This window comes from Diplotaxodon limnothrissa, linkage group LG19 (genome assembly GCF_057381915.1).
Source record: "Diplotaxodon limnothrissa isolate DT_005_m linkage group LG19, D_limnothrissa_male_GT1.1, whole genome shotgun sequence".
Taxonomy (NCBI): Eukaryota; Metazoa; Chordata; class Actinopteri; order Cichliformes; family Cichlidae; genus Diplotaxodon; species Diplotaxodon limnothrissa.
In genome coordinates, this window is record NC_140614.1 from 20341673 (window position 1) to 20353828 (window position 12156).

Here is a 12156-nt window from a genome sequence, read left to right on the forward strand (position 1 = left end):
GACACAAATACTTAAATATTATATATTTTTTAAATTTAGATTTCCAGGATTTAAAGGACACTCCTACTTGTTTTTTTTTAAATAAAATATTCTAGAAAAGAACATGTTGTAATTGTGATATATATTTAAACGTGTCTTTTAGAAAATCAAAATAATTCTAAGTTTATACAAAACTTACATTTCAACCATCTTTCAATATAAATTTATTTGCAGGACATACGCAAAAAGCCATACAATATTATCAGCTTCACAATACAATGCAGACTCAAATCCAGACACAGGGTTTTAGTGTCTCTCTGAAATAAAATATTGTCAACAAGATTTAGACAAATAGAAAAAAACCAAACATAGTTCAGAACTTTAAAATTATCCACACATACTGCAGTAGATCACACAAGGATGAGGATTTATTCCAGATAAGGCTATTTTTGAGCGTAGCTGGGAAAGGGTCAGAGAAATCTGTAACAATGGTGAAATGATACTCCCCTGTGCTACTAAAGTAAACAGAGAACCTAAATAAAACTCTGGACCTGTTGGTGGAGGGGGTCGGAGAGCACATTTTATAGACACACTAAATTACATGTATATTTTTCAGCTATCCAGGTTCGTTATTCAGTGGCTAGAAAAAAAGTGTTCACTTTGGTGACTGCAATATCTAGTGTTTCTAGATCTATTATATGAAATCAAAACTATAAAAAAAAGTTACTTTTCATAAAAATGTAAATAAAGCAGGCTTAATTTTACTACTAATGCTTACAAACAGGATTTTACTTTTTTTACACTTATCAACCAATTAAATATAGTCAAATTTCAACTCACTTAAACTGATCAGTGTGTGGACGACATCCTGAAGAAATGATCTGACATGTGTCTACAAAATGAACACGCCTCCTACGGTTTTATTACAGTTAATTCCTTGCATTGATATAGCTCCATAACTATCGTTATATGCTCCCAGATCAACAGATGTGGCTTATTTTCTGGACGACGGTGATATCCTTCAAGTATCAACATGACAGATTTTAACAGTGGCTTAACTATTTTGATATTCAAAATGACCCAGTTAGCCAGACACTACAGTAATAATGTGTTAACAATTAAACACACATATTTGTTGGTTAAGCATTAAAACATTTGCTTTTAGCTGTCTGGCTAAATGGCTAATTGTACAATAGAGTTACTTGCACATTTAAATATTAAATCGTGTGATCAAATAAATATGTAATGTAACAACGCATCTTTTTTACATATATGGCACAGCACTGAAGATAACCTATTGTTGATTAAGATGCTGCAATGGCTTAAATATAATCCTATTATGAAACTACTTTAATGTTTTCAGTTATGTTCATTATCTTCCGTTTGTAGCATCATCTGATATCTTGGCTTTGATGATGGCCAGGCATCACAAGTCATACCTGACTGTGTTCCAAAAAGGACCTCACATTCCTACAACTCTGACCCGTCCAGGAGTTATCTGTGCAGTCTGAAGTGGTTGGAGCTTTTGTCAAATATTTTGATCATCTATCCCTTGCACTGGATATCACATGTTTCATTAAATACTTATAATAGTCTTTAAAAAAAACAAAACAAAAAAAACTAAAAGAAAATTTTCACAAATCTCCCGATAACTAGTGCCTTGTGTAACAGAATCAGCTTCTCCTTCATTTTGTTCAACAAATAAAATAGTTATAAATATAAATGCTATACTATATAACTGCTTGTATTTTATCCCAGAATGCCATCAGCAGCCGACCCAGTCACTCCGGGTTGCACAGTATGGCGTTAATATAAGAGCTTACTGTAGTGTTACCGAAAGCCTGTGAAATAAAAGGGTTTTTTTTTAAAAGTGTCTGAAGAAAGAACAGATATGCATCCCCCCAACATTTTTGGTAATCAGATCACTCATTGCTGCCTCAGTCGAATTCCTCTCTTTTCACTCTCAGATCGTCTTCTACTCCATTTTGGATCTCTCCATCTTGGTTTTCAAGATTTCCTGGAAAAAAAAACACAGCAGTGTGGTTGTTAAATGATGTCATAGTAAAAGGTCAGGACTTTAAATAGATTAAAGTGTGAGTAGAATCATGGGACTAGCATGTGTAAAGTAAAAAGGCTCCTTACTTCTTCCTCATCTAGCATTACAGGGAGAGCTCTGTATGGAGGGGAAAAAGAAAAAAAAAAAAACAGAGAAAGAGGCCATGGATATACCACCCACATCAGGAGTTAGTCAAACACTATGAATATGGCTTGAATAACAGCAATATAGTACTTTTCCACATTTCCATCCAAATGTCATTTAGTGTAGCAGTTTTTCACCAAAATAAAAGTTTACTTACACATCAGCAACAGTAGTAGGAATGTTCTCCTCAACCCACTTTAGATCTTCATCCTGACAAAAAGCACAGTTTTGAAACACAGAATTAAGTAAACATGACAATAACGCAGGAGAGAAAATGTCAGAAGTCAACCTACCTCTTTACTCAACATTTTCTGGGAGCCGTTAATGTCAGGCTTTGCGCCTCTCATCTTCATTCCTTCTGAAAAATCAAGAAAAGGCAGTTGAAATCATTTACTCTGATACTATTAAATGATTATAAATTTCTCAATTAACGTCTATACAAACAGACTGAGAATGTGTCATTGGGTTAAACAAGGTTTAACAAAGCTCAGACAGTGTCAGTAAAGGATGTGAGGAAAATTGTGATTATTTGGGTTTATTAGAGCATACAACAGAAGATACAAACTGCTGGAAAACATTTCTGTGATTTCTGTCGTTTTATATTTTTGTGTTATACAAGCCTACTGGCCTCAATTCTACACTTAAACACTGTTACTATAGGATAAAAAACATCCTGTTTGTGGAACCTAAACAAAACTGATCAAAATGTAAAGAATCAGCTGGCACAAGATGACAAGCCGGCAGGATACTACATTTATGGCAACTAACTGTTTTACACAACCAAGCTTATCAAAAGCTGTTTTACCTTTTCTCCCAACACACAGCACTAGAGTTTAATAAAACCAACATTTTTCTAAGAAACTTAACTGTGTAACACAAATGAGCATTCAGTTTCTTTTTCAAACACTGTTTAATATGGCAAACACTTGTCTGGGGCTTTAAATTACAAGAGGAGTCAAATGTCGTACCAAAGGCTTCGTTCAGCATGGGCTCCTTGGCTTCTTCCTCTTCATCATCATCATCAATCAGAGGGGAATGGGAGAACCTGAAAGGAAACACCACATAGGCTGAAACCTTTATGAATCGCGTTAACCGCGAGCTTACACAGAGGTACTTTGGCCCAAACTCCATACTGACGCTGACCTCTGATTGTTGGCTGAGGGCCGCAGCAGCACCATGATGACCAGAAGAATAGTGGAGAAGAGCAGGCGCCAGAATGCATCATCTACCCACAAGTCCCTCCAACCCTGCAGAAAGGATAAGGACAGATTTCAGGGGAAAAGCAGTGAAATCCAGTACAAGATAAATATAACTCAGCCAAAAGAGAAAGCAAACTGACCCTCTGACAGTCGACCAGCTTGAAGACCTTGGTGGTCCAGATGATAAATATGATAGAAGCTGTGGACACAAAATAAACACCAAGGATTTAGATGACTGTAAACAAAATACACGTGTTTCGCAGAAACTACAGCACACAAACAACAAACTGACCTGAAGGGAATTCTAGCCACAGCATTGGTAAACTGGAGATGTGTTGTTTTTTTTTAAATGAAACAGATGTGTTCAAAAAATATTTATCACATATGGAAATACGCAGATTCCCTTTCTTGTAAAGGGTTAAATGAAGATTGGCCACACTGACAGCTACATAGTAAACAAAGCAGGAGACTGGAGCTTAAATACAAGTTGGTAACAGAAGGAAACAATAAACCTGATTTCACACGAGTTGATAATAAAGTACAAAAAGGCTAATGAAGACAAAATCAGCCCTCAGTTAGCACTATAACTCATTAACATGTCATGTTTTGTAAATCAATAGAAAAACCTAGTTTTTCTAGGAGAAATTAGCTTTTTTTTTTATAAGTTATATTAGTTTCATTACCTTTATACAGAAGTAGGTTTACATGTTTAGCTTAGCTCACCAGCTTCCAGCACCCTCCACAATAAAACATATTTTCCAAGTCTGACCACATCTTACAGAGGAGCAAGTGCAGCACATTTCTACCATTTCATAATTGGCTTCATAGTTTACGGTAATCTTTTGACTGATGGAAACGTGGAAGCTAAGCAGACCCCAGTACAGCTGTAACTCACCGACAACAGAGAAGATGAGCGTTTTAGTGAAGTGCTGATATAACGAGAGCTTCACTATATTTCTGCGGAGCTTGAGGAGACGAGTGGTTTGAGACAAGCTGATGAAAATGTAAATGCAAATTAAGGAAAACACTGTCTATGGACAGCTTCTAAATAAATACAATCAAATGCCTATATGTGCAGTGCTTGTGATAATACAAATCACAGTGACACCTGAGCAGTCATCAGGCTAGTTGATTAAAGGATATCCACCACATGACACAGGAGTCAATGAGGGAAAGGCTGAGATTAGCCACAAGGGCAACAGTCCCGTAGAAGCCCTGTAGGAAGATGACAAGAGACACATTTCAGAAGAAGATCTGTTGAAAACTTAGAGCACAAAATAGAGCAAAGACTGACTGTGAATCAAGCAACTAAAGAATTAAACCAGCAGTGTAGTTCCTTTAATGTCCACTTGAGGCCGACTCCAAAAACTAGTCAATCTCCTTTCAAAAGAAAAGATCTGCTGTAGCCCAGTGATTTGGTAGAATCTTTTTGCTCCTGGAGAATGACTGCAAAAAGTTTTGTTGGCGTGACCAAACTGACCGTAAACACTCAGATCAGTGAAAATTTGCATATAAATGCTGTCAGATATCCAACACAAGGCAATCAATCTGAATCAGTCTGTAGCGATAAGCCAAATTTGTCTGCAGGACATCTCTTTGCAATAATGGACTCAACTGAGCTGCTGGTACTCTGGTTAGTGAGCACCTATGTGATTTTTGCAGTCAAATCTCCATCCTGCAGCAATTACGTCACTACTGGTGGAGGAATTTCTGTTTCATATCTATGAAGTTCTGACTAAACTCATGTGAAAATGCTCTTTTTATAACTCACCTGTTTCACCTGAGTCGTGCATTATTATGGGTGTGGCTGCTTTATCTGACAGACAGATGTAGCTGACACTTTCTGCTAGGCTTCATCTGTGTTAATTGACAGTCACTGAACTCGAACACTCAACTGTAGTGGTATTTATGGTGACTTTCAGAGCATTTAATTATGTTTTTAATGTGGTTTTCTGCATGGTTAACTGTACTAACAGCTCATCCAAGAAGTCTGTGCTCTGGCAAGTGAAACTTAGGAAGTATCTATGCCTGGGGATACAGACTGCTGCACAAGTTTGCAACCGTTAGGTGAGGATTTGGCACTCCGGCATCTTATTTAAATATGATCACCTCGAGCACAAAAGAAGAAAGGTGACGTGTACATGCTATGAAAGTGTTGGGTAAACATGAGCTTGTGTTAAGATTACAAAACACATTCTAATCAACTTCATTACTTCATTCTCCTTGCTGTCTTTCTTATCTCACGTTTAAATTGCGTTTGCTGAACTCGCTCCTGTGTCTTTAGCTTCTTTCGAAAAATTACTCATAGATCAAATTTGTCATTCTCTATCATGATCACTTGTCTGCCTCCCAGAGACAGAATCCCTGTGTAACCTTCCCTCTCTATGGTCTCCTGCACTCAAATCAAATTTATATATAGAGAGTGCCTTCCCTGCTGCACCAAGCCACATTTTTATGCAAAAATACATCACAGCCATCAGCTTCAATCACCCTCCAGAGGCTGCAACAAATAATGTGTACTAACTGAACTGCAGTGGGTTCATTTCACTTGCCTGGATACAATTAATGTGAGGCCACTGAAACTTAATATGTGGTCCTAGAAGTGAAGTATAAAGGGTGTCCTAATCAGCAGAGAGTATGCCTTCAAAGGACATTTTAAATCAACCTTTGTTCAAATGTATTTTATTTATTTAGGGCATGATTTATTTATTTAAAAAAAGAATATGTATGTGTGACTGTTCTTGTATAAAAAAGTATTTTGTAGTCTTGGTTTTGAAAGCTGCCACACAATAAATATTTAGCTAACAACTGATTTCTATTCTTAAGGGTGACTGCAAGATAAAGACTTGCATCTGCTTCTTATCAATATTAGACACTTACACCGGTTACTCGCAGCACACCTTCTACTGAGGAGAAGAGAAGGTAAAAAATTCCAACAGCTACTAGCCGATGTACGGTGGTGCCCAACCTGGGCCTAAGCAGAAGGGAGAATAAAACAATGCATTAATACTAAGAGCTTGTTTAAAACAAGTAACAGCAGTGGGTTATCCACTAGAGACTATATACAATCAGGTAACCTTTCAGGAATCAACTCACTTGACTATGCCATAGCCAAGGCTTACAATGAGGACCAGGATTCGAGCCAGAGATCTTTTGAGTGCAGAGAGCAACTCTGCAAAAATCACAGCCCCTAGCACTGCAAAAAAATAATACAAAGAGAAAAACAGATGCCAAAATATGAAAAGGAAAAACCAAAACCAAACAAACTTATACCACAAACAAGCGAGCGTGGAAAATCTGCCAACCGTAGTCTCCTTTGTAATGGATGCTTTGGTATTCAGAGTAGAAAACCGCTTTCTCCAGCATGCCGAGGATAATGACGGCACCAATCCAGAACTGGATCCGCAGCAGATCCCTCCAATAACAGGCGCACCAGAAGAGCCAGAGAACCCCAAACAGCACGTAAACAATGCACATGACCATGAAGAACTGTGATGGGCGCAAGAGTGGGAGACAGTCTCAGCTTTGTCATCGATAATAAGTAAGCTATACACTCAGGTTCCAGTGCTATGGTGAAAGATTTTACATGTCTGAATTCATCAACTCCCTTTACTCCTAGATATAGCAATTAAATATTACAGAAAATGAGGATTTATACCATCATGAGAGGCCAGTCTGCTGGAGAGGAGTACTCATGTGGACCTTTCATCTCCACTTTCACTGGGAAATAAAGAAAGGTGCGTTATTGTTTAAAGAAATATGATTCTAAAGCTCTTTATGCAAAATGGTTGTTTCTCACTTGAAAAAGTAAAGCTGGACTGCTCTCCTCCCTCAGCTTCATCATCAGCGCCACGAAACAAAGGCTGCACCTTCACTATGAACAGATAGGGACTGTCTTCCCAAGCTTTGGCCACTGCACTGATATCCTAAAAAAGAAGATTTAGACTTTTAAATCTGATGAATGAAGCAATTTCTTATACTTTTTATAGATTTATTTCTTTGCATTGAATGAGACAGCATATAATTTTGTTGTACTTTTGGTATAATGACAATAAAGGATTATCATTATTACACTTGTTCCCATGAGCACTGGAATATAAAATACCCCCAGAAAGGATTAAAACTTTCCTCCAAAAATTAAAAATATAACGTTTATTCACTGTTGTAATGTCTTACCGGTTTTTCAGACCAAAAGAAGCTCTGATTGGATGGGTCACTCTAAGAGAAAAAAAGTAGTTTTAGGGCTATTCTGATAAGAACAATGAAAAATTATAATAAGCGTCTAAAGATCAGTGTCGATCACGCACCTTTGGGCTAGTCAGTGGCTGATAAGGGTTGAAGTCTGGGTAATAGACCTAAAACAAAGGCCAAAGTAAACAAATACACATGAATAGATATGCATATATAATATAGTGTATGCAGGAAATCTCTGAAAGAGCAGTTTCACATGTTTAAAAACGGACTTACATCAGTATTGGATAACTGCTGCACAGAAACTGGACTATTACACACACATAATAAATGAGTTTATGTGCCATCTACAGTGATCTAGGACGGTATCGTTGTCACTGACCTTTGGTAGCAAGAGAGAGGAGCAGTTGTCAAAGTACATGTAGCCCTGACTGTAGAAGCCACTCCAGCCATCTTTCAGCATGTGCTCCATGCCAAACATGTTCCTTGCTTTGTTGTCCTGCAAAACAGTGTGTTATAACATGTACTTTATGTTATGTTTATTATAATGAACAGACAGGATGTTATTGCAATGATACTTGACAATCACAGCAGTAACTGAGTTTACTGTATTTCAACACATTTTGCTAAATATTTGACACCATATAAAAATGACCATTAATATGCATATGACAATATTTTACACACCAGCTAAATAATGCTGAATCACAAAGACAAAAGCACCAGCCTTCACAGGACTCATTGAATAGTGCAAACACAGGCAAGTAAGTGGAACCTAATTTCAAGGGCCCAAAGTATTTCAGATAGTAAATACATTTTTTGTAAGATCCAAACATCCAAATCACAAACAGGGTTTATTTTTTCTCTTACAAAACAGAAGTGTGTTCATGCTTTACATCAAACCCACACAGTAAAACTGACTAAATCTGAAGGTATTCATTTCATTTAGATCTTTTTTATTTAATAAAAATTTGAAGTGCCTTGTGATAGATTGGCAACTGAGTCAGGGTGTATGATTAGGCTCCAGCCCACCACAAACCTGAACTAGATAAACGGAAGACGGATGGATGTAAAGCCAATTCTTTTCAGCTTAAATGAACAGCACTTCTAGGCGCAGAGAAGGGGTAAAGGGTGGAGGGTTCGGTGGTCTCAGGATTTTGTCTGTGCTTTTTGCAGTTGCTCTATTGGCATGAAGCATGAAACCAATGCTGTTGGTCTACATTCCTGCCAAGACATTTGGCTATGAACTCTGGGTAAATTAGGCAGACACAAAAGTGGGAAATAAGCTTCCTTCACGGGGAATGAGCTCAGTCATTCAGGAGGGGCTCAGGTTGGAGCAGCTATCACTCCACATTAAAAGAAGCCAGATGAGGTGTTTCAGGGATATTATACTGAGAGGAAGATCCAGGACATAGAGAGATATTACATCTCTCTGCTGGATGAATGCCTCTGAAGGAGCTGGAGGAGGTGGCCCAGAAAATGGATGGATGAAATGAAAAATGTAAAGTTTGTTTATTGCAGTGAATTTCCTTCCTGGTGTAAAACTGCTTTGGACTTGCACTACTTTCCTTCCAGCTTTGCATTTTCTTGGAAGAGACGTTCAAGCTTGAAAGGAACCAAACCTTACAAATCAAATCTGACTTCAAAGTCTCCTTTGTGCTACAGGTGACCTCCACGTATCCTTGTTTGTGACCCTCACTTAAAGTCTGACAGCAACAAAGCAAACTGCAGCTGAGTCTGAGAAGCCCTTGGACAAGGAGCCAGATGGAAGTTGAGGCCAAGGCCAAGAAATCGCTTCAGGAAGGAAACAGCAGCTGCTCTGACTGACAAACAGTTGATGCACAATATATCTAAATCCTGAAAAAAAGTTGATAAACCAAAATTTATCCAAAGTATATCTTTGTTTTCTTTACTCAAAGACTCACTAGTGTATACTCACTGGTGTGTTAAAGACCTCATTATAGCAAACAGAGGAGCGCAGGTACCAACTGATGTTGAAGGCGAAGCTTTTGTTACACCGCCTTGAGTCACCCTGGACTGAAAAATAGAAGAAAGAAGAACATATCAACACTTAGAATCCACTAGCTGATTCAGACAAGCAAATACTTGTCAGTGGAGTTCAAAGTATTCCAGGTTCTATTCTAGGTCAGTGTCTAATTTTCCTTAGAGGAATGCCAGCAATGAGTTCTACAAACAGAAGAGAAATTTATACCACAGTACAATCTGTACTGTGGAGATAAGACTCTTTCAAAGAGTATTCATCATTTTAAACACTGACATTTTGCTTTTAGACTCTAGATATTCTGTTTGAAGGCTGCAGGGCATCCAACTTATCTGCAATGTCTGGATACCAGTTAGAGCCATAAACACACTGTGGGGGATGTAAATCACAGCACAACAATGCCATCCAGTCAACAGTTATGTGTGAATCCTCACATCCACAGTCCTGGCCATCTACACCTTAGAGAACGTAGGCTACTTACACTTCATGAAGATGGTGGTGTTGGCATACAGGGTCTTCCGAAAAACGGCATCCTGCGTCTGAAACCCAACAGAGACACATCAGTCAGCAGCTCATCAGCGATCACTGTATGTGTCACTTCTGCAGATTCCTTTGAACTGTGTTCAGAAAGAATGTACAATTTACACATAAAGACATGGCTTTATGGACCACCATCTGCTCATGTGTGATGCATACAGTGCTGAGTACTGGAAACAATGGTGCTGCAGCTGCTGTGCTAGACAAATTATGTGATAGCACAATTTTAATAATCTTTTCCTGAATTTTTTTTTTTTTTAAATACCTGTCATATTAAAATTATATATAACAAAATAGGTACAGCGGTTTACTGACACATGCAAACATATATGGAAATACAGCATATAATGGAAAAACAGAAGTGTGCACATTACTAATCAATCAATATTTGGTCTGAACATATTTATCCTTTAACACAATCTAAACTCTCTAAGAGAAACTTTCTATCTTTAAGTAGTCTTCAGGGATAGTTCTCCAGGCTTCTTCCAAAGCTCTTCTTCTTTGGGGAGGCCCATCCATCGCTGAGTGTACCAATGTCATTTGCCTCCACTGTGTTTTACATATGGCTGTAGACACTCACTGTTATATCTCCTCCTTACACATTTATGATGATTTGAACCAAAGGAAAATTAGTTTTTAAAAAGTAGGCAATGTCCTAAGAAACACCTTTGAAGCCCTCCAGATAGCGTGAAAAACTATTACTTAACACCACTTAAAAAATGACAGTCTGGCTCCTTGGAACAGAAACGGTCTGGACCCAGAGCAACATATGAAGAAATACCAAGACACCACTATATCTACCTAAGCTTTATAACATGATGCAACACGTATTTTTTCCACATATCATCGCCTATCCACGTCACGCGGGAGCACCTTTAGCTCACCTTGAATTTAGTGAGGTAATATCACCGGCTGAGCCATCAATTTCTAAACTAGAATTACTTTTCCTGTGTAACACAGACGCAAACGAAGCTGTAACATGACACCACCTGCTTTTACACAATGGAACTGAGAAAAATATCACCTTTTGAATGTCCAGACAGAAATAGTAGCGTTAATGAAACGAAAATCTGTGGTTTAAAAGCGGGGTAATAAGCGAATAAGCGACTTGTCGTGTCAGACTATCCAAACAAGAGCTGTCAAAGCAAAACGACAGTGTTTGCGCCAGGTAGAAAGAGGGGGCTAGTTAGCTTCTTCGGCTAACAGCTACCATGGAAGACTTAGCTTAGAGACTATGTAATAATGGTAAAGACACATATGTTAAAGACACTGACCGAGTTGATGTCCATGCTCCATACGGAAACCTCTGCCGCTGTCCCAGGACGGAAAACCAAGGCAAAAAACAGCAAACACAACCAATGCACCTGATCATATGACATCTTTTTGTGCATCTACTCCAGGTCAACAGGCTCGTGTCCGCATCCAGCTCCGGGTTGTTCTCCCTGTAGTTACCGCGGTCGCCACAAGAGTGCAACATAACACCGAATACAGTGAGAGCGGAAACCATCTCCTTCTATATATGCCTGACAGAGGGGCAGGCAACTACCGATCATTATAAACTATCTACAACGCTAACAAAAGGTTTTGTAAAAATATGGAATTTCAATTTGATTATTTTGACAGGACAATGCAACGTTCCAATGCAGAGCATGACACTCATGTGCACATAGAGTTAAAGTTAATTTCCATTAATTTCTTGTTCCTCACTGGCCTTTCACATCCACAATGCACAAACAATATTTGCAATTTACACATTACATACACATAATAGAAAAATATAGTGTAAGAAAGCTACAGAAATTAAAAATATGTCGAAAAGTATGAATAATTATACAATTATAATTAGTTAAAATGACTACAGATCTTGTTTACCTTTAATTAACTTTTTCCCTTACTTAAAAAGAAATAATTTTTATAATAATTTTGATTTAAGTTGTAAATGTAGATGAAAAGCCAAATTTAGGTGATATGGTATTTTACAGTTACCATTCAGCATACTATTAAAATGTGATTACAGTCTTCTCATTTAAAAACACAAATGAATGAAA

The 12156-nt window shown here is 37.8% G+C and overlaps 1 protein-coding gene across 1 annotated transcript; it reads right to left on the reverse strand.

Annotated features, from left to right (window-relative positions):
- Positions 1–219: 219 nt before the first annotated feature.
- Positions 220–11536, reverse strand: LOC146612083 (Golgi-pH regulating cation channel-like). Its single transcript, XM_085379220.1, has 20 exons — positions 11383–11536; positions 10053–10110; positions 9509–9606; positions 7952–8068; positions 7686–7733; positions 7555–7596; positions 7178–7304; positions 7037–7098; positions 6684–6867; positions 6475–6574; positions 6259–6352; positions 4520–4593; positions 4274–4380; positions 3519–3577; positions 3323–3426; positions 3148–3224; positions 2473–2537; positions 2337–2389; positions 2122–2152; positions 220–1996 (listed from the first exon to the last, which is right to left on the reverse strand). Exons 1-20 carry the CDS (start codon positions 11497–11499, stop codon positions 1955–1957), a joined length of 1659 nt encoding a protein of 552 aa, XP_085235346.1. The 5' UTR covers positions 11500–11536; the 3' UTR covers positions 220–1954.
- Positions 11537–12156: the final 620 nt, after the last annotated feature.

Bases quoted from the DNA above. Each gene is read 5' to 3' on its own strand.
- LOC146612083 (XM_085379220.1), bottom strand. From the start codon at position 11,499: ATGCACAAAAAGATGTCATATGATCAGGTGCATTGGTTGTGTTTGCTG. The intron at 7,099-7,177 runs GTGAGAAACAAC...TTTATTTCCCAG, and splicing joins GTCCAGCTTTACTTTTTCAA to TGAAAGTGGAGATGAAAGGT. The intron at 1,997-2,121 runs GTAAGGAGCCTT...TTTTTTTTCCAG, and splicing joins TAATGCTAGATGAGGAAGAA to GAAATCTTGAAAACCAAGAT.